General features: G+C 36.6%; 1 protein-coding gene across 1 annotated transcript in view; it reads left to right on the top strand.

The window, feature by feature from the left end:
* The window catches only part of ARHGAP42 (Rho GTPase activating protein 42), a 304,988-nt gene that overhangs the window by 73,176 nt on the left and 208,150 nt on the right, over nt 1–23,662 (top strand). Inside the window, exon 2 of the mRNA XM_035009327.1 lies at nt 384–479. Coding sequence (XP_034865218.1) covers nt 450–479 — 30 coding nt within the window. The 5' untranslated portion in view covers nt 384–449. The remainder of the gene's footprint in view (nt 1–383; nt 480–23,662) is intronic.

The raw sequence follows: 23,662 nt of genomic DNA, 5'->3' as shown, positions 1-23,662 counted from the left end.
CTTCCTTCCTTCCTTCCTTCCTTCCTTCCTTCCTTCCTTCCTTCCTTCCTTCCTTCCTTCCTTCTTTCCTTCTAAATGCTCCATTTGTGGGGAGTGAATGGTAGTTTTTTGATAAAGGCTTTGGGAATTGGCTTCCAGATAATACACAGCTGGCACCAAAACTTTCTTAAACGGTAAATCGCCTGTGAGCAGAGCAGATCCATTTCCTAAAATATTTCTTCTAGTAGTCTCTTTAAAATCTGCTTAAATTTGTCAAGCTGGTATTTTAAAAGCTTCTGGTAAATAAAGTATTAAAATTGAAGTTATAGAGTAATGCACGTGGAAAATCTCATATTCCATGGTACCTTCAATTTACGATTTTTTTTTTAACTTTTTAATTATAGATCTGTCTATGGCAGTACAGAAATTTTCCCAGTCACTGCAAGATTTCCAGTTTGAATGTATTGGTGATGCTGAAACAGATGATGAAATTAGTATTGGTGAGTATTACTGTTCTTTAATATTCTACATAATTTTAAAAGTCCTACTTCAGATACTGATTTCACTGAAATCAAACAGATTCACATACCCAAATAATGAACATGTAAAATATTCTGATTTTGATAAAAGTATAAGGGTGATTTTTGGTTATTGTAGAGGAGCTATATTATAAATTGTCTAAAAATTGAACTCTTTTTTTTATAAGGAAATTACTTATTAATCATTCTATAATTTAGCTCATCCCTTTAAGAAGAGTTGGATAACAATGTTTGTCTCTGCCTCAAAGTGAATCATTCATTCACATACATATTGGGCATCTACTATTAAATACACAAGGTACTGGTTTTCAGAATTATTTTACTTTTTAAAAATTTAATACTGATTTCTCTTTTAACATGAGTATTTGTTTATAAAGGAAAAATTCAGTCATGATGTATTAAACCAGTGTTGTTATAGGATATAAAATATTATTGAGGATCAGGAGACTTGAGCTCTGATCCAACTTTGTTTTAGTAATTCAGCAGTCTGACCCTGGGGGGCATGCCCCTTCCTGATTCAGATGGTTTTATTTCATAAAGCAAAGAGGTTGGGTTATGTGATCCCTGAAGTTTTATCTGTATCTGAATTTGTACTGTTTGAAGATCAGATTCATGTAGCATTCCTTTCCCCCACATTTTAACAGTTACTACTTAACAGTTTGTAGACAGTGGACCCATTTGTAGGCTGAATTAGAGACATGTCACATCATCAGAAGACTGTATAGACTATGTACATTTTGGAGGATAATACTAAAGGTACTCATCTTCCAGGTATAAAAATAGCATATTACAAGTGTTTAGAACAGTGACTCTAGAGGTTTAATGTGTATACACACATTACATAACAGCTGGAGATCTTATGAAATGCAGATTCTGATACAGAAGGTCTCAGGTGGAGTGTGCGATTCTGCATTTCTAACAGACTTTTGAAGGTCATGTTGACACTGCTGGTCCATGGACCACACTTGGAGTAGTAAGGATTTATAATCCCTGATATGCCCCTCCACAATCACATTTCTCTTCTTCCTTTATCATTTCTTTTATAGTTTTGTCAGTTATATATGTATTCCTAAACAGTATATTTTTAATTTTGAAAACCTAAGTAGCAAGCCCAAACCTAGCTGTGAAAGGAAAGGGCAGTGTTATCCCCACCAAAAAAAGGCTCCAGGAAAAGATAAGCTGACTGAGTTTGATTCATTGTGTAGCTTTTTAGCTTGCTTACGTTCACAAAAGTTCCTTCTGGATAAATCACTGTCAGAATTCAGAGTTCAAGGTGGCAGTCTTTCCGAGGTGCTGTGCCAGGTGTCACTTTATTTGGTTGCTCCTTTAGGAGTGTTAGTTACTCAGAGGAATGTAGAGGTAGCTGGTCTCTTGAAATCAGAAATGACTCCTCCTCCCTCAGTGCTCTAATGAAAAGTACTGAGCCATGTAGAAAGAAGGATGAGGACTGCCTCATGGTCCTCAGCATGACTTCTCTTTCTCTTTACAGGATGTATGAGAAAGGGCACCTTCAGTGATGATACACCACTGGCACTTGAAACTATAGTTGTCATTTTTGTGTGCCACTTCTTGACATTTGTGTCATAAATGTCTAGCCCCCAGCAAAGGCCTTGTGACACACACCTGGCCAAAAAGCCTACATAATATTACTAAAATACTAACATATTAGCATTGTTATTTAGAAAAAAACTAAAACCCACATACTTACATAAGAGCATTTATTTTCACTTATTCACTTAGTAATGTAATTGTAATTCCAAGAAGGCAGAGGCCAGAACTGTCCTTTTTTTTTTTTTTTTTTTTACAGAGAGTGTACAGGAGTCCGGGTGGGGGAGGGCAGAGGAACAAGAGAATTTTAAGCAGGTTCCACACCCCAGCATGGAGCCCAACTTGGGGCTCGATCTCATGACCCTGTGAACATGACTTGGGCCAAAATTAAGAGTCGATCACTTAACCAAGCTACCCAGGCACCTCTGTCTTTTCTTTTTTAAAAATTGTATTATGTTATGTTAGTCACCATACAATACATCATTAGTTTTTGATGTGGTGATCCACGATCCATTGTTTGCGTATAACACCCAGTGCTCCGTGCTCTTTAATACCCATCACAGGGCTAACCCATCCCCCCACCCCCCTCCCCTCTAAAACCCTATTTGTTTCTCAGAGTCCATAGTCTCTCATGGTTCATCTCTCCCTCCGATTCCCCCTCTTCATTTTTCCCATCCTTCTCCTAATGTCTTCCATGCTATTCCTTATGTTCCACAAATAAGTGAAACCATATGGTAATTGACTTTCTCTGCTTGACTTATTTCACTTAGCATAATCTCCTCCAGTCCCATCCATGTTGATGTAAAAGTTGGGTATTCATCCTTTCTGATGGCTGAGTAAGATTCCATTGTATATATGGACCACATCTTCTTTATCCATTCATCTGTTGAAGGGCATCTCGGCTCTTTCCACAGTTTGGCTATTGCAGACAACCCCTGTCTTTTCTTTTTTAAAACCACTTTAGCTTTAGCACCTGACCTAGAGCCTGATTCATGGTACACCCTCAGTTAAATTGTTGAATAAATGATATAACTCTCCTTATAAATTTTAATTTTTTCACTTATCTGTATATTTTTCTAATAGAATTATATATATATATAATTTGTATATATATGTGTATGTATACTTAATAAAAATATATACATATAATTTGTTTTCTTTTAAGGAGGATTATGGCAAATACTCTGGGTTTTCATAGATATGATTTTTAATAATTTCATGACTTAAAATATTTCATCAGGTTCAGATACAGAAACAAAGAAATAAACAAATCATAAATGACTCCTCCTCCCTCAGTGCTCTAATGAAAAGTACTGAGCCATGTAGAAAGAAGAAATAAAGAAATAAAATCTTTATTTAAGAAATAAAATCTATAGAACATTCAGGTTGATTCTAGTTGATCTTGTTAAAAAGTACAATAAACATATTTCTACATATTTCTCTTAATTTCCTTTAAAATTCTTACTTAAAATACCTTCTTAAAGTCAAATGTAACTGCAGAGGTAGGGTTTTTAAATACATGCTCTGCAGCCCTTCAGGTAGATGTTAGGTGATTTCCCCAGGTTGTGGTGAATTTGATCTTCAACACTGGTCTGCTTGTCACTTTCCACTTTGGCTAAATGATGTTGTGTCTCTTGCAGATTAGATTTGAAAGGTGTGAATTGATCAGTAGGTGAAGGTTTATTGTAGGCAATGAATACTGGATTAAATTCTAGTGTTTTGAGGGCTTCGAGGAGTTAGATCAAAGGTTGGGGAGCAGAAGATGAATGCTATGTAAGGATAGATATAATGCTTCTTGATGCTTTTAAATCAGGAGACTTATGTAGCTCCTATTATGGGGAATCTGATTCAGACATTAAAACTATTAGGAAAACCTAACTTAGAGCAAAAAGTAGTGTAAAAAATTATTTCTGGAAAAAAAAAAAGATGTAAAAATATAGGTATGTTCCTATATCCTCACTGTCCAACACTTTTTATCCTTATACTGAGCCCTCAAATGCATTCTAAACATTTAAACATAACTATATAATAAAGAGGAGGAGGCTTAAATAACCATTTCTAACATGGAAGAATTAGGAGGATATGGCAGGCTGTTGTTTCAAGGACAGTGACCTAGGAACGTATCCCTCAGACTGCTGGGTACTCTGGAGTGGATGCTGTGTGAGGAACTTTCCTACCTCCATCAAGTTTTCTTGTTTATTTTTGTCATCAGTTTTAATTCTACGTGGGAAATACATAGTTTCAACTTTGTTTAAAATATCTTCTTGAAACCCCAGTTTCAGCCTCTTTATTCCTCTGATTTAACCAAAGGGGAATGAAGTAGGGAAAGCTGTGACTTTAGCTTTGAGTATTAGCCACAGCACTCTCAGCTAGAGTAGTTTTGTGACTTACCAAAAATGGAACCATTAAAAATGCTGACTTACAAAAACTCATCTTTTATAATCAAGCAATGTCAATGAAAAATAACTTGTATAATCAAGACGTTTGCAGTCTTTTTGGATGTGAGTTGTGGTGGGAATGGGTGGGAAGGTGGTAGGAAGATGACTAAGATGTCTGCTTTCAATGTGTTTACAGTGGGATAGTGTGAAAAATAGATTTTGAGCAATGTAAGGAAAAGAAGGTTCTGTTTTCATATCAGTATAATTACCTAACTTGTGGAAGCTGTTCCAGGAGTTTTATAGGTGAGTAGGCCTGTGTCTGGCCTATAAGCCAGTCCCACTCTTCATCTGTTCCCACCCTTTTGGCCTTGTGCACTGGTGGGTGGGTGGTGGGTTTGTTTTTTAGCGCTAGTCAAACATTGCTGGCTTGGAAGGAAGCAAAATGTAGTTAGTTGTGTGCGACTCGGTGTGGAATTTCTCCAGCTTAGAGAACAGGTCAGTTGTTTCCAAAATTGAAGTCCCAAGCAGGACAGGGATACATGCTCTCCCTTTAGCATCCTCCTTTCCATTCAAAAGAAGCAAGAAGTCATTACTCCTCCCTTTTCCAGGGATAAATGAACTGCATGTGAGCTTTTGCTAGCTCCCTTTTCTCTGCCTATTGCAGAGCTAGCCCAGTGGGAAGCAGCCTATTGAATGCATCCAACTTAACTTTTCACAGCTGCTCTAATTGCCCACTTTCTATACTACTTTAGTTTTTGAACTGAGTAAAGACTTTGAGTTAGGAATAAGTCGGAGTTTAGTAGCTGGACAGTAGGGGCTTAGAAATTGGTGAGGGAGGGTACAGAGTGATTACAAACTGGTATAAGATTCAATCCTCCTTAAATAATTATATGGGTAGACCAGATACAAAATGTACCATCATTTAACTATATTTACACAGTAAGTAATATGTATGTAAATGCGAAAAAACAATGCCCATGTGCATCAGTTCTGGTGCATGTACATGGGTGGGAAGGATAACTTCCCAAGTCATGTGCCTAGCCTTAAAACCTTACTAGTAGGAAATAAAAGGCGATCTCTACAGAAAATAAATTAGTCTCCTTTTGAAAACACTGTTTACACTGGCTCATTCCAACAATAGAAGCTCACAGTTCCTACTGTGAATCTACCTATGAGACAGGTTGTTTTGCTAGGTTAATTTAGCACCTGAGTATAGGATAATAAAAGACTGTAAATCTCAGTGGATCACTTCAGAGTTTATGTCCATACCAAGGTTGGGGCGTGCAACTTTGTCTTGTTCCTGCATTTGGTGCCTATAATTTGAAATCACTTTTAACCAGAGTCTTAAAAGTCTAGATTAAAAATCAGACATTATTAGGCTGAGTTAGTGCCAATAAAAATGTTAGTCACTAATATGAGGCAGATCTTGTTCATTCTATGTAATCTTGGAAACCATTGGAAAGTCCAGTTGCAGTTGTGCATAAACAGCTTGGTTAGCAATATTGTATGATGGCCTGTGGTAACTCTCAGGAAAGTCTTGGACAACATGAACCTTGCTCTTAAGAGATTAAACATTTACCAAGAAGGAGAGTCAGTTTGCTAGTAAATATTTTAGGTGGGGACTTCATTCTTTTAGACACACCTAAACAGAAAATTCCTGTGGTGGAGACAGACAACACAGAACCGCTTGTCAACTAAGGTTATGGCTCCCAGCTCTGAGTCCAGAAATTAGGTCATCCATTAGGTAATTCAGATCAAAATATATTCATAATAATTGCTCAGATATTTCTGACATAGCTCATGTATTTACTGTTTTGAATGCAGGTATGCAGATATAGCAATAACAATGGTTAGTGCTTAATAGTTCTTAGAATAAAGACGTGTTACATCTTAAAAAAAACCTTTTATATGGAAATCTACATACAAATTATATGTGTACAGATTGATGGATGGTAACTCACACTGAACCAAGTTTTGTGTACTCTGTTGTCTGTAGTATACTCTATGTTTTTGATTCTTTCCTGTACCTTCTTTAGGAGAACATGTCAAAAGGTGAGACTACAGGACACAAATTTAAAATAATGACTTTTCAAGTCACGGGACCTTTATTGTGTCTTCCTAGCCAGCAGTGCTTTGCCCGGGTGCAAATATTTGTTGTTTGATTACCTCTCAGAAGTATGACATGGTGGTAAAGTGACTTACCTGTGAGCCTGAGTCACCTTGGTATATAGATAGGAGCCTGAGAGTGATCATTGATGCCTCTTCAGAGAGTGGGAAGTAGAAGAAATTCTTCAAAGGAGAGGTTGGAAAATTTCTTTCGTTTTCCTTGTTAGAGAAAGTACTATGGGGAAAATGCATACATCATTTGCCAAATAAATCCATCCACTTTGAGAATGCATCTGTTAGGTCCAGTGGAAAGGTACTATGTGATCCAGTTTTGTAAGTGATAAATAAGAATGTAGTCTGAAGGCATGGCACATGGTTTGCTTTGTGTGTTTCGCAGGGATTTCTTTATAGTATAAAAACACTCTGAGGTAATAACCTGTGTTTCAGGTTAAAAATAATAACTGTTGTGTTTATAAACCAGGAAATGCATTTAAATGATCATAAATGATTTTAGCTAAAAAAAGAACCAACTTAAACTAATAAAATTCAACTTTTAAAGTATTAAATTATGAAATGCTTCTAGAAAGATTTTCTGCAGAATGTGGTGATGAACTTTAAATACTCATCCATACAGATTATTACTAATATTTGAAGGTGGAGTGTGGCCATGAAACTCTTCTTGAGCATTGCTTAGGAAAAAATTTCCAAACCAGAGACAATATCATTACCAACCACAACTGAACTCTTCAAAAAGAGACCTGTGATTTTTACTAAATTCTAGGAAACAATTACCTTCTCATTTGCTGAATCAAAAGAGAACCTATCACTTATTATAAACCCTCATTATAACCCACTTAAATGTGGTTATATAAATCAGGAAGTCCTCTATTAAAGTGGAACATTTCCAAATGCCTAAATTGTTTATACAAATAACATTTTCTTTTGAACTCTGTAGAGGAAGCATATTTTACTTTTTAATGGCTCTCAGTTGGACAATTGAATTATTGTTCTCCATTTTTTTTTTTAACCACCCTATTTTTGCACCCACACAGAAACCACCCACAATTAAGGATTGAAACAGCTGGGAAAGTTGCATATTTCAGGTGGAGTTCCTGTCTTTAAAAAAAAAAAAAATCCCACTTGAGAGAGGTTTTTATCATATTAGCTCTGTGTTTTAAAGTATGTAATTTGATTTAATTTGAAATTGAAAGGCTTAGATTTTTATTTTTATTTATTTTTATTTTTTTATTTTATTTATTTATTTTTGAGAGAGAGAGAGGGAGAGAGAGAGAGAGAGCACACACAAGCATGGGGGTGGAGGGTCAGCAGGCAGAGGGAGAAGCAGGCTCCCTGCTGAGCAAGGAGCCTGATGCAAGGAGCCTGCTGCGGGACTCTACCCCAGGACCCTGAGATCATGACCTGAGCTGAAGGCAGACTCTTAACCGACTGAGCTACCCAGGTATCCCAAAAGGCTTAGATTTTTAAGTTTCATGCTCTGAAAAGCAACCTGAAGCTTATGTCACAAGTCACATGTCTCAAAGAAAAAAAAAAAATTTGTCTTAACTTACTGATCTATATTAATCCCCTGAAACCCCTTTTCTTTCTTTAGTGATCTGCTTAATAAAAAGTAGTTTAGTATGTTACATAGAGAACTTTATTATCAACTCCAGCAAATTGTATGCTTTTGGAGGTTAGAAAGTTTTACTCATATTTCTATTCCTGTATAGTACTAGTAATTAAATGCTTTATTTGTAGCAGAGGCTTAGTAAATATTTGTTACATGAATAGTCCCCCTGCAAGACCTAGTTATAGAAACGAATCATTGTAAGGTACATAAATAGAATTTCAGAGTCATATATTAAATAAAAAATATATATATTTGGATATGTCTAGTATAATTCTTTTCAATATAATAGACTAAATTTTATGCAAACACATGCACACACCTAACTTTTGCATGTACTTGAGAATCATTTAGAACAAATTTCTTAGTATTTCTAAATATTTCAAACCAGAGCTAAAGATTTTTGTATTCTTTAGTTTCATTATTGTTTGTTGACTGTTAGGTTACACTGTGCCAATCCCTGGGAACCTGGTGGTGAAGCTAGCTACTAGCTCTTGCCCTCTTGGAGTGCACTGACTTAGAGGCTAAGATGGCAGCAATATACTCCTTTTAGGACAACATAACTTAAAGAAGGCTGATTTCAAGGTGAGTGGATAGAGAGGGAAAAAACTTTTATCTGTGGTTAGTTACTTAGGATAGCTTAAATCTCAACAAAATGGCTAGACAGTGAAATAAATGCTGTAGCCCTATATAATTTGGGATGCAGGAGTATGTAGTTTAGCCTCATTATTCACAAATTCTGTATTTGTGAATATGCCTATTCTACAGTATTTTGGTATCCCTGAAGTCAGTAGTCCCGGCGCTTTTGTGTTTATGCATAGAGGCGGAAAAGTTGAGACACCTGACTCGAGCATCTACTGAATAATGTGAGATGCAGTGAGGCGCCATGACTAGTTGACAACTAACAGGGTGTTTTTGGTCTTCTATAAGAGCGATAGTCCAAATTGTGTTGAATGAAATTTACTGAGTAAATTTTAAAGATTTTATTGGCTTTATTAAGCAATCCAGAAATCAGGCAGCACCCAATCTAGCAGTAGAAAGGAGTTCTGAAGAGCTGTAGGAGGCAAGAGATTTTTAGACCAAAGTGAACAAGAACAAGGAAATTATACTGGGAGTTTGGTGATTGGCTAAAGCAGGGTTACTTTCCTTATATGGAGCCAAGGGAAGTTTTGGAATTGGGTTAGGTAACTTGTGCTGAGCAAGCAAGCAGTGTTTGGTTGACTTAGGCCTTGTTCTGGGAGAGCAAGGATAGAAACTTAAGGTTTGGGGGGTTTAGCATGAGTGACTCCATTGGGCCTAACCTGGTTACTTTAACAAGTAAAAGGACCAGAGATTAGAGTCAGGAACTTGCTTTTGTACCTTTCTTCCACTATTTTTAACCTGCCTATGCCTGTATTTCCTACCAGTAAAACTCATTTATTATCTGAGTACCCAAGTGCCAACTAGGTCTAAGGTGCTTTCAGTGGCTTAAGTAATTTATATTATCATTGGGTGACCAACATTAAATAACCAACCACAGTTAAGCTATAATTGTGTTGAATGCTATAAAAGTAAAGTATATTATGCTAAGAGATCATACATACTCAAGATAGACCAGGTCCAATTGGGTGGGTGGGAAGATGGAGGAAGGCCACTCTGAGGAAGTGATGTTTAAATTAGTCATGGAGAAATGGTAGGCGAAGGGGGAGTAGGGAGCAGATTCCAGATCCAAAGAAGGGGTGAATAAAGACCTTGAGAGCAAAGGAGATACCCAGGAGGAAAATGGCATGTGTGAAGGTTGTGGGCAGGTAGACAAGACTTACTAAGCCCTGTTAGGGATATGGAATTTTAACCTAAAGGTAATGAAAAGCATTGCAGGGTGTTAATCAGTGAAGTGATGTTATATTTACATTTTAAAAAGGTTAATTTGACTGCCTTATGGAAAATTTAAGAAGGCTGCCCCAGATGAGCTTTTTAAAAAATGTTTTTAAAAAGCCATATCTCGGGGCTTGTGCCCAGGAGAAAACGGGTCACGGGTAGCCTGACTTTAATAATGTAACTTATGGATATGATACCCATTTTTTTTTATTACATTTGCATTGACCCACAGAACCACACTTAGAGTACATCTCTTTTATTTTCTGTATGAATAGAATGGTCTTAGTAAAATTGGAGTCATATGGTTTGCTTGTAATTGCAAGCCTGAATCATAACATACCCATGATGAATTTTTTTCATAATTTTTTGCATAATAACAGAAATATGTTTTATTGCCTGTTGGTAAACATCAGGTACCATAAAGGTAAGTGGTGTCCTGTGTGGGTATTAGGTGCATAGTTTATAGTTTTGTTAGTAATTTCCTAGTTTACTTACTGGAGTTTATCTGCTCATGTTGAATATAGTCTGCTTTGAAAACAGCTTTTGAAGATAACATTTTATCTCAGTTGCTTTATGTCTTTCTGTCCAGAAGCTGCATTTCTTTACTACTAGGGTGATTCTCATACCTTCTTCATGTATGTGTGGAGGTGGGAAGGTGGGGAATTGTACTGGCTATTATTTTTGTTTGTTTAAATTATCAGAAAGTGTTACGTCTGACTTAGAAATGTTGGCTTGGTTTCTTAGAATCCCAAGTTTAATATGTTAGAGTAGAAAGAGACCTTGGAGAACATGGGAGCTAACTCTATCATTTTGCTTTAGACACAGGGAAATGATTTGCTAAAGTCACACCAGTATTAGAACCTTGATTGCCTGGCTCCTAGGTCAGGAAGTTTTACTCTTGAGTTTACTTGTTCGTTTGTTCATTGATTCATTCATCGATTCATTCACTGATTCATTCATTCAATAAAGCCTTATTGGGGCACCTGGGTGGCTCAGTTGGTTAAGCGACTGCCTTCAGCTCAGGTCATGATCCCGGAGTCCTGGGATCGAGTCCCGCATCAGGCTCCCTGCTCAGCGAGGAGCCTGCTTCTCCCTCTGACCCTCCCCCCTCTCATGTACTCTCTCTCTCTCTCATTCTTGCTCTCTCAAATAAATAAATCTTTAAAAAATAAAAAATAAAATAAAGCCTTATCAAGCACATATGATTTGTCAGACAGTGTTTGAGTGCTAAAGACACATCATTGTGCAAAACAGAAAAATAATCCCCACCTTTGTCAGAGGAGTTAGGTGATAAGATGTATAATTAAGTTCATTGTATATGAAGTTAGACTGATAAGTGCCATAGAGATAAAAAAAAGGATATTATCTAAAAATTTTAAGTAATTTTAAAGCAGAGAGAGCTAATTTTAAGATAGTGGTATCACTGCAAACTGCTTATAAAATGAATCTGTTTTATTTTCCTTTCCCTGTGTAATCAATCAAAATTCACATGACCATGAAAACACTGACCCATTTCTAGATTTGAAACCTTGGTACAAAAGTCATAAAGTAAATACTTCTGAGCCATGCTAGCTGTAAGCACTTGATTTTTTTCTGAAGCATTTAGAATGTAAAAGCATTTCTCCAGTACATCCTTTTGTGCTAGACCATTGGACTTCTTTCCTTGCTTGGGCGTATTTAGTCTGTGTACTTAAATGTTCATTGCCTTGATATATTCAGTCTTGAAGAAAACGAAGGGGTAACGTCCTTTTAACTGTAGTACAAGGATTGAAAGCCAGAGAATATCTTAGAGGGCTTTGCCGTATAGTCTAAAGTTTCATTTGCCTGTTCTCAAGAGACACATAAGGCTTTGATTGAAGTTACCCTTTAGGAGGTTTATTCTGGCATCTGTGTATGTGATGAATTATAGCATGGAAGTATTTGCCAGAGTAAGTCAAAGATTGCCTTCCTCAGCAAATCTTTTATGGACCAAGAGAGAACATTTCTAAATGTGAATGAAAAAATAAAAGTACAGTTTCAGTTTTGATGTAAAATGTTTGGACCAGAAAGGCAATAGTTCTAAAAACTGTGTTTGAAATAAGTGAATTAGGAGGCAGGACATGGACACCCAGAGATTATTGGAAAGCTCATTGGCAAATGGCAAGGACAAACATGTGAACACTAAAGAGAGGTTTGGTGGTTGAGGGGAAGAAACAGAGTATAGAAGGAGAAGTTAGAAAGCAAGAAAAGAGTTGGATAATAGGCCTAAAAAAAAGGTTTGCCTTATGTACTAGTCTAGGAATATGTGGCTGGACAAGAAGGCTAATTCTGAGTGATTTCTCTGACATAGATAGAATTCAGAATAGTTGCTGAGTCATGATTCAAAGTGCTATGGAGAGAAGAGCTTTCAGGTCATGCTTTATTCTTGGGACTCAAAGGTAATGTCTTATTTCCTCCATAACCACGAGGGCCAAGAGTACTGCTGCCATTGAAAATACCGATAAGCTTCAAGGAGGAAATAGAGATAATTTTTACAAATCTTATTAAAATATACTGTTTTCTATTTAAATATAGTTTTAACTCTTAATTCCTCATGCAAAGCATGCATTCTTCCCCTGCCCGCCTTCCGCTAAAGCCAGTAGCTGCCAGACTGCCTGTTATCAGCATCAGCTATGGGAAGCCTTAAAAATTTGGTTCCTGGGCTCTATCTACCCCAGGCCTGAATGAAGGTGGAATCTCCTGGGATGAAACCTTAGGTGCCTTTAATTTTATGGCGGTTCTTGGTGTCTGATACTAGCCTGTGGAAAACCACCGCTCTCAACAATAGACTTGTGTTAATACTGAGGGGGGCTCAACTGGAGAAGGTACTGAAACAGGGAAAAAGTCTATTTCAGAGTTTGTGCTTTATGGATCACCAGATCTCTGATGCCCAGCATTTTCCCAGTGGAACCATTAAGCAGCAGAGATGAAGTGGTATCTTTCTGTGGGAATGGAAGAGGAAGGGTAGAGGAGAGAGATCAGCAGTATCTGGTGACTGGATGTATGGAAGGGAGGACTGAAGTTAATCCATCACTTGAGTTACTAGTTACATAAATGGGCCCATTTATGTGTTTATATGTGGCAGTACCTGAGTGTAGAGTGAAATTATGAGTCAACTTTTGACACGTAAGTTTTGAGATGCAGACAAGACTCTCTAGTAGAAATTCTTGGGAGGTAACTGGATTTGCTCAGTTTCATGAGCTTGGCGGGGTGTAGGACCATGCCTAAAGTAATGGGAAAAGTAGATACATTTCATGTGATTCGTGGGGGTTCAAAGTTTCACTCTGCAAGTCCTTAGCTCTGTGATCTTGGGTATTACTTAACCTCTGTATTTCAGTTTCATTATTTGAAGAACAGAATGGTGAGAGCTTTCGGTGTTTTACTTGTGACCACCTTGTGGGGTACTGAGGATTAAAGAGCGTTTGCAGTGTGGGTGCAAGTGTCAGATAAATCTCTTCCTCCCCCAACCCCTCATATCTCCCTGCTGTTCCTCCTTTACAAGGATAGGAGTACATGGGAGGAACTTCTTAGACTTGGGAGGAGAGCTGTGTGGAGAGAAGAGTGGTGATGGAAAGGACAGAAATGTAGCTAGAGATGGGGAAGGGGAAGGTTAGAAGCTTCATGGGGAGTTGTTAGCTTTTGGGAAAAAGAGGGCCCCTTTTCTGAGGCAGGCAAGTTGAAGAGAATGAATAAATACAGTGTTAATCAGAGGGTCTTGAACTTCTCTGAGAAGCAGGAGGCTAGGCCATCTGGTACCAGTGAGTGAGGGGAAGCTGGGGCTGGGTTCTTGAGAAAGAAAATTCTTTTTAGATAGCCACTGTGGGAAATAGGATTAGGAGTAAACTAGAGTTGAATAAAGGCATTGCCAGAAACCAAAAGCAAAGGGGTTAGATAGCTTGAACTCTTAGTGTCCTTGTGGGTGTGTGAATTACTGCAGAGAGAAGGTCACTGGAGGTCAAGAGGTTGTGGAAAAGAGAAGCTGGATGTTGGACAAGGAAGCGGATGTTGAAGGTCCAGTAGGGTGGTGGCAGGAGGATTGGGTGCAGAGGAGGAGTATGAATGGGGTGCCTTTGTGGAATGTGAAGGAGTGCTGGGAGGTGGGAAGGATTGGCGGGTTTGGTGTAAGCGGCTGTCAGCAACAAATTACTGATTGTTTCCTTTAAGGCAGGATATTTGGGGCCTGATTACCCCTTGAACACAAACAGCTCTGGGACTGTTTGCTTTTAAAGATGATAAGCCTGTTCTTTGCTATAATGTAGCAGGGTAGTAAGCTGGCATTACCTTCCCTGTCTCCCTCCTTCCTGCTCTCTCCCCCTCCTTTGGCAATAGTGGTTTGATGGAATAGAAGAAGCTTTGGAATGAAACAATCAAAATTAAATACCTGCTTCTCCACTTAACTAGCTTTGAGATCATGGGGAAGGTTACTCCAGGTGATTGATACTCTTTTTCTCATCACCTCATACCATTATGTGAATTAAATGAGATAGTATGTGTGACATCTCTGCCTCTTGGTAGAGGTGCTTCAAAGTCTGAGTGATCTACCTACTGGGGTCTACATTTCTGGATTGGAGGTTGTTTTGGCTTTGGGAAACAGGTCAGGTGACACTACAATAAAACTAAAATAAAACAAGGCAACATTAGATCTTTAAGAAAAAGAGGGGGGTGCCTGGCTGGCTCAGTCAGTTAAGTGTCCAATTCTTGACTTCAGCTCAGGTCACAATCTCAGGATCATGAGATCAAGCCCCTCGTCCAGCTCCACACTTAGCAGGGAGTCTGCTGGAGACTCTCTACCTCTCCCCCTCCCGCTCCCTTAGCTCACGCAGGCTCTCTCTCTCAAATAAATAAAAACCAACAAAACAAGACAACATCAGAATAGCACAGGTTTTCTAAAATGTATGCTTCAAAAGAAAACAAAAATATGTGACATGGAGACTGTGTTATGCACAATAATACTTATTATATTAACATATATTCCCAAGAGTGAAAGATTTTTGATTCAGAAGAAATTCATTGGAAGTAACGAGATGGTGTGAAATCTTCAAAGAAACAGCTAGAATGAAGTTTTGAAATTGTGTGAAATTGAAAGGCTGTCTTTCTATATTTGTATGTATTCATTTGGCAAAATTTGACCTTAATATTATATAACATATATGCCCTGCATGTATGCGCATGAGTATACTAGAACTCTCAAACTACTTTGTAGTTCAGCAGTTTCAAAGCACTTATTACTACAAGGCCCTATCTCCATTCAGAAACAATCTGGGGAGGAAAAGCCATTAGATAGTGTAGAATTACTTCTGTGCCTCCATTGTGACTTTTCAACTTGGAGTCCTAATTTTCCTCAGTTGCAACAGGTAATCCTAACAATCTGCAGTGGTTGTCGTAGCTCTCTTTTACAGGTGAAACCCCTGGAAAGAAGGGGTACACTCTTCTTTGAGTCCCATTATGCCAGCGAGGATAAGAGAAACCAGAGTGAATATCACCTTAGGCCAGAAAAGAGTGAAAGATTGACAGTCTTGCCACAAGTTCTGAATCTCAGCCGAAATGTGCAGTGGCGGGCAATGTTGAAGCCATGTTCATAGAGTCAGTGCCTGAAGACATATGGAATGTCGGAACCCAGGGAGGGAGGGAGGCGTGAAGAACGGGAGTTGGGGATTTAAAAGGAGACTAGATTACTGGCCATAACTCTAACAGAGAGTCTGGGTAGTATAGTTAGAGGATAAATAGGAGCAAGTGAAAGTAGAAAGAAATGGCTGGATATTGTGAATTCCAGAGTGAGGATTCTGTCCCTTTGTCTTGTGTAGTCAGGATTGGCATCTCTGTCCTGGGTGGAACAAACATGGCACAGTTGATAGTAATGGACAAGTGATGAAGCAGAGATGTGGCAGTTTTTAACTCTATTCAGAATACATGGGCAACTTAACAAAAGTTTAATTTTATGACTTTTCATTTGTAGGCTGTGCATTTCTTATTGTTCTTTAATGCTTAATTAGCAAACTATGCTATAACATCAAATACGTTTTTATTACTAAAATAATATCTAATATGTTCTAACCTGGTACATCTCATATTTGCTGAAGCCTAACACACCTGCATGCAATGCTATACAGGGATGCACTGGTAGGATATGAAAGAATAATTTTTTTTTTCTTTTTCTTTCCTTTTCTTTAAATTCAATTAATTAACATATAGTGTATTATTAGTTTCAGAGGTAGAATTCAGTGATTCATCAGTCTTTTATAATACCCAATTCTCATTACATCACGTGCCCTCTTTAATGTCCATCACCCAGTTACCCCATCCCCCCACCCCCCAGCAACCCTCAGTTTGTTTCCTATGATTAAGAGTCTTATGGTTTGTCTCCCTCTCTGATTTCGTCTTGTTTTATTTTCCCTCCCTTCCCCTATGATCCTCTGTTATGTTTCTTAAATTCCGTATATGAATGAAATCATATGATAATTGTTTTTCTCTGATGGCCTTATTTCGCTTAGCATAATACCCTCTAGTTCCATCCACGTGTCTTTGCAAATGGCAAGAATTCATTTTTTTTGAATGGCTGAAATTAACAAGTCAGGAAAGAAGAATTTAAATACAAGTTTTTAGGGATTTGTTTTCAATATTAGTCTCTTTATGTTTGGAAATTAAAAAAAAAAAATTAACCACCAGGAGGATGTTGTGGAGAACTTGGTTTAGTTATCTTAAAGATAACTAGAATTTCTAGGTTTTCATGAGACCTTGGATTCTAAGGGGCTGTGAAGTGTTAGAAGAAAGATTGAGTGCCCCTGAGTACTTGGGTACAGTGACCTATCAGCATTCAGCAGTAGGCCTGTGATTTTTTTTTTTTCCTTTTGGTTTAAGAAGCAATTTATTGGCTTTGTAACTAGGCATCCATGGAGCCTGAAGCCACAAATAGAGTGGAACAATCTTATTTGATGTTGTGGCTCCCCAAAAATAACAAGAGTTTGTGGTTGCTAATAATGTTCAGTATTACAGTAGGCAGCCCATCAGGTGGGGGTGTTAATTGTTAAAAAGATGCACAATATCTACTTGATACTGTGTGGAGAATTGGTGTCACTTTTTGTATTTCGCTGTCTGTTTTCTTTTTCAGGCATACCACAATGATCCTGCTTCTTGCTTTGTTTATGAGTTAAATTGTTCCTGAACCAAAGCTTGCTATTCAGTTACTGTGCTATCTTTGATCTTCTAGATGTTCAAATAATTAAAACTTCCTCAGTGGGAGTTCCGGGCATGAACTGCTGATGTGATGCCCTGTTAGACCATTGCATGCTTCATAATGTACTGCTGAGTATCACTTGGCTGTGTATACTGATTCCACTTTTATTTTTTTCAATGTGGCCAGATCTAGAAGCATATGATGAATTCACTTGCTCTGGCTCATATCCTCATATCCTTAGTATTATACTGCTTTTCTCCTATCCCTGTGGAAAAAAGTCATTGCCAGAAGGATACTAAGAAAGACCTTGATAGCCTACGTCGTCCACCCAGATAGAATAGTAGAGTGACTGTTGGAACATTATCTGGACTTCTAAAATGATTACATGGGTTCAGTCTGGCTTCTATAGACTTCTATAGGTTTTTATGTTTTCCTTGAGATTTAACCAAGTCTAAATCCTACTGCTAACTCAGTTCTCCCCTATTCATCAGCAAATCTGAATGTCATAGTTGATTTGCTCACTTAATAAGTAAAAAATGTGTTGCTGACATAATTGTATATGTGACTGAATTTGCGATCTGTAGTTCTCTTTGGGTATGTATTTATGCTACTTAGGTTTGAGAAAAAAGACTCCTGGGAGAAATATTTAACATATCATTATCTGATTATGATATAAATATTGGTTGGATATGAGAGAGACATGCTTTCTCAATTCTCTGAGTTGTGAAATCTTTAAAGCTCAAGCAGATCAATTGTTGAAACCTTTAATAGTATAATGCTTAGTACTTACAGTAATGGAGTCATGTCAACAATGAACAGGGAGTAATTTTCTTTATTCTTTCTCATTTTTACTTCTAAGCACTAACCAGGTTTTCCATACTCAAAAATAGTCTGGTGAAGTTAAGGCTGCTGAAAAGATTGAGTTAGGAAGTAGATATTTTAGACAGTTCAGGAATGTTTTAGAATTTATGATATTAGTAAATATAGAAGCCATGATCCGACTTCCTCACTGTGTAGATACATTTCAGCAGTTGTCTTTTTGAATGTTTTTACTCTTGGGACCTGTCATAAATACACCTGAATAATAAATTCCTATTGTTCCAAGTGTTTTTCCAACATCACATTGGACAGATGAAAAGGGAAGATTTAACAATATTCTTAACCTCAATAATTTGTTGGAAAGTTAACATCTATATATGAAACTGATTTTGATTGCTCTCCAGTAATCTCATGATCCAGATGGTCAGGAAGGGGAAAGATTATTACTGGTGAATACAGCCAGGAAAGTTTCATGCAGGTGGCAAGAATGGGGATAGCTAACATAATTTTCCAAAGTATCTGGCTTATCCTTTTCAAAATAATTTTATGAAGCCTAGAATATGAGTTGGTATGTTTCTCTGTATATAGCAAATAGATTGTGGAAATGTATTATTAAACTCATTAATTCATTTAATGAACATCTATTTAAAGCTCACTGTGTATTAAATATTGTTTTTGGGATATTGCTGTCACTTAATCAAGCTCCTGTCATACCAACTATGTATGGGGAGAATCTAAAATTGCAAGACCAACTATTAAATTTGATGTTAGTCTGGATCCCCAAAATCAGATAATGAAATGGTTATTTATGTAAATATTAACATTGATAAACAAGGTATGGAACATCACATATAGTTGCTTATAAAAGAAAGTATTTGGGTATTAGAATTTGCATGTAATAAAAATGTTTTTGGATTTTACTTAAGTAAAGTCTTAGAAGAAATTGCTCAAGGAGTCAACATTACTGAGATGGGTGCTGGAGGAGTCATTTTGTATGTTTTGTGCCCAAGGTCGGTGGGGACTAGACTCTCTATGAGTTTTCATGTTCTCTTAAGGCATTTGTTGGTCCTGGGCACCAGAAATTCTAATACTGGCTTCTCATCTCAGAGGAGTTGCTGGGATACACTAGGCAGCTTGGATCTATCTGACTGTGTCAGAGGCTCCTTTAGATTTTGAGCATAGGCCAGGCTAGGAAGTCACTGGCTATCAGTCCTTTGCCCTTTGCCCTAAAACCCAGTTTATACAATACTTTGAATTATTTTATACCTGCTTTATAGGATTGTTAATTCCTGTTTTCTTTCTGTGTTGTCCTGTGCTTTGTAAGCTATTAATGCAAAACTTAGAGGAACTATTAATAAAAAGACTTAGGGGAAAGCATTAGATATGGGTTGAAAAAGTAGGTTGCTATTACTATTTGATGAAATGATGTTCCTGGCTGTTCATTTCCGTGTAGGGCAAATGACAAACATGAGTATCTTCATTTGGACTAAGAAACATACTTTTATGGAACTGAGACTATACTATATAAAGAACAAATACTATATAAAGACTATACTATATAAATTTCCTTTTATTACATTCAGATAATAATTGAAGTAATTTCCCTGAAAAATCAACAAAAGAAAAAGAAGAAACAAAACTTACTCTCAAATTGGGGCAGACCCAGAAAACTGCTGGAGGGAGAGTAGTTTTTGTTGTGAGGAACCAGACATGCAATTGCTTTTGCATGTTCAAATTTTTCTCCTCAGACGTTCTCATTATAATAAACTATTATTGTACTGAGTCTATAAATAGTATTTATATGGGAAACAGACCAGAAAACTATTCAAGTTAAGCAGGAAACAGCATCATTAATTTTTAGACAAAGAGGTACAACAGTATCAAAATGAGAATCTGAGTTTCTTCACTTAAAACCAAAATCTAACTTAAGGCATCTGCACGATTTACTCTTGAAGTAGTAGTTACTTGGGGAAGGCTGTGGACTTCCAAGTTGTTATGGGATGATGCTCCTGGGACTACTTCTAGGACACTACTCCATGAGACAGTGGTTGCCTCCTGGGTTGTGTTTTCCTGACACTCTAAATCAAGCTATTTCTTCATTTATTCCAAAAATACCTGTTGTCAAAAAAACAAAAACAAAACAAAATAAAAAACCTTGTCAGGCTTCTATGTGCTAGATATTTACTTAATTCTTTGGGAAAATTAGTATGTGCATTTAGCCTCCTAAAATTAAGTCTAGTGGGAAAATAAAGCATTTATAGCATGTTTTATTTTTCATTATTTAAAAAAAGGTAAAAATTTTTATTAGGCTTAAAAACTAGCAGCCTCTCACCTTACAAGTCCTTAGCAGACTTAACTACTCACAAAGACCACTTTGAACTTTTAGCCATTTCTTCTGTTTCTTTCAAGACCATAATTATCTTGCTAACACTTGACTTTTTCCCCAGTCTTAGATACCCTCTTTTCATTTTATACTGTTACATTTATATCCTGATGACTTTGTATGTACTACAACCGAGTTATTTCATTTATTTTGATGGTGCTACTTATATAACTGTTTTCCCAGGAGTTAATAATTGCCTTTGAATTTTCTTTTAAAAGAGTATAAATTTCCTTTTATTACATTCAGATACATCAGGTTATTGATCAGATCTACTTTTATTCTCTGGAGACATTTCCTGGTCTGTAACCTATTGCTCCAGTCTGGATAAGATCTTTGAACCTTTTGCACAGCAGTTGACCTGCAATATCTCTCTGTTGACATAAGAATTTCATTTGCTCCTATGCTATATTGGATCTCCTACTTCTAGGTCCCATATCCTCTTTTCTTGGTTTATTCCCATGTTTTGTTAGAGTGCCTTATCCAGCAGCTTCCCATAAAAGAAGCATATGAGGGTAGTTGGTTTTTTGTTTGTTTGTTTTGTTTTGTTTTAAATTAAAAAGTTTGGGAGGCATTGAGTTTGAAATCTGGGGTTAAAGTGCTTTTTATACAGACTTTAAACTTACTATCAACTTTCTTTCACCTCTTATTTTCTCACCTTCAGGAGTACCTGCTGCCTCCAATTCTTGTAGTCCAAACTGATTTATCTCTTGGTTTCTTTCTCTGTAGGCATGTCAACATAATGCCTTCCATTGTCCAAGATTTTATTGACTTTTTTTTCTTCAGGCTTACCAATAGAGCTCTTTAGTGGCAAGATAGTTGCCAGGATGATGGAATGCTTTATTTACCCAAAGTATAAAAATTTAATATTCTATTATATACTCCAGTTAAAACTTTTTGTATATTTGTAAAATGTTTTTCTCTTCAACTTACTGTTGTCACAACTGTGTTGTATTGTAGCATTGATACTGTTATTTTTGTAGAGATTAAAATCTCATTTTTCTAAATTAAAAAAAATTGTATTTCCTCTAAGGTCATTAATGTGTTTATCAGATTAATCTGAGTCTCCCAGATAATCCTTTGATTTCTCTTTTGGCAACTGTGAAAAAAATCCAATGTGAAGTAATCATAGGGATAGTATTTCAAACCAGGTTAGTTAGCATAAGCCTAGTAGTTTTAAAGAGTGGAGGGAAAAAACCTAGGTTGTAATTTCAAATTCTTGAATGGAAAACATTCTTTTTCTTAATAAGTTCTGAGACTCTTGATTTATTTTCCTCACTTACCTGCCTTTATTGTAGGCTTTATGCCAGACTTACTAGACTTCTTCTTACAGACTGTTTTTAATATTAGTATGGGTAGGAAGGAAATGGTAGGGAGCCTAAAGAATAAAGACAGAGGGCGCCTGGGTGGCTCAGATGGTTGAGCGTCTGCCTTCGGCTCAGGTCATGATCTCAGGGTCCTGGGATCGAGTCCCGCATCGGGTTCCCTGCTCAGTGCAGAGCCTGCTTCTTCCTCTCCCTCTGCCACTCCCTCTGCTTGTGCTCTTCTGTCTGTCTCTCTGTCAAATAAATAAATAAAATCTTTTAAAAAAAAAAAAGAATAAAGACATAGAAGGGAAGGTTCAAAGCTTAAATAGAAATAATTTTTGCATTCATTTGCATTATTTGTTTTGTTAGTTTTGTAATCAAAACATTCCAACTTTAGTTATGTTAAGTATAAGATATAGAAATTGACGTGGATGAATTACTTTTTCACAATTGCCATTTGGGACTATGCATTTTTAAAGAATACGCTATTGTAAGTCCCAATTTATTTTTTGGTTTATTCTCCCAGTGTTTCTGAGTATTTGATACTTGTCCCAAGCCAGAGCAATAGGAGTTGTGATAGCTCTGTAAAGCAGTCCTTCTTCCACCTAACTAGGAAGAAGCTCTGCTTTAGAGAGCTATCTGAACTTGTAATGAGCACCAGGTGTTGTATGTAAGTGTTGAGTCAATAAATTGTGCACCCGAAACTAATATTACACTGTATGTTAACTGGAATTTAAATAAAACTTAAAAAAAAAAGAAGAAAAAAAGTAAATCAATGCTTCTCAACTTCAGTATGCAAATGGATCACCTGAGGATCTTATTAAAATGCAGATTCTGGGGTGAGGCCTGAATCTATATTTCTGACAAACTCCCCAAATGCTGATGCTTGGTAGTCCTTCTGGCCACACTGATGACTCACAGTCTAAACTACCTTGATATTGGAGTAATACAGAATACAGAATCTAGTTTAAGTATCTATAACTGTTGAGCTTCTAGACAGAAGTCAGTGGGAGATGTTGCATGACTGGCTAATACTAAGTGCATCTAAATAGTACTGGATTTATTGCTTCTTAGAGATTTAATATATTCATTATTTGTAGGATTCTGTTTAGAAGCAATTTCAGTGGTAAACTTTTATTAATTTAAGTTTTATACATTACATACATAAACTGTATCTCCCTAGTGTCTTTGAAGAAAAAATATACTTTGTGTATGCTAGACTTTAATTTGCAGTGCGCAAATATCTGTTATCTATAGCTATTAGTCATTGAGATCCTACTGTGTATACTGATCTATGCTTATAGAAGTGTAAAACCAAAGTATATATACACATTTATAATCAGCTTCACTGTAATGTTTATTCCTGTGCAATTAGATATTAGCAATGAAAAGAGGTTAATGCTTTTTTTTTTTTTAATCTTCTAAATAGCTCAGTCATTAAAGGAATTTGCAAGATTACTCATTGCAGTAGAAGAAGAGAGGAGGAGACTGGTAAGTCTGTTCCCCATTTTTTTAAGTTTGCTTTGTTTGGACATATTAAAAGAAAGACTGAACCTTCTGAATTAGACTTAACTATACCAGACCTTATAATGTGATAGATGTACTAAATGTTACAGAAAAGATTTCTGAGTGTGATTATCAATTATTGCCAATGAGATATATACCATTTCTGTTTATTTCATTTGTTCATCAGATGTAAATTATATTCACTTAGCTTTCCAGTTCTTTCAAGAATTAAAAATATTGAATTGTCATTGTAAACCCATTCTAACTGAGTAAACTTAAAAAAAAAACTTCAGTGTTATAATAAAGATACATTCTAGGTATTAAAGACAATTCATAGAAGGAGCAAATAATTTTGCCAGGGTGTTAACAGGAAACTAACTTTTCTTTTCTTTTCTTTTCTTTTCTTTTCTTTTCTTTTCTTTTCTTT

Source organism: Mirounga leonina, unplaced genomic scaffold (assembly GCF_011800145.1).
Source record: "Mirounga leonina isolate KUSES-001 unplaced genomic scaffold, KU_Mleo_1.0 Mir_153, whole genome shotgun sequence".
Lineage (NCBI taxonomy): Eukaryota > Metazoa > Chordata > Mammalia > Carnivora > Phocidae > Mirounga > Mirounga leonina.
The sequence above is the reverse complement of the archived record's forward strand: the minus strand, read 5'-3'. Positions and strand labels throughout refer to the sequence as shown.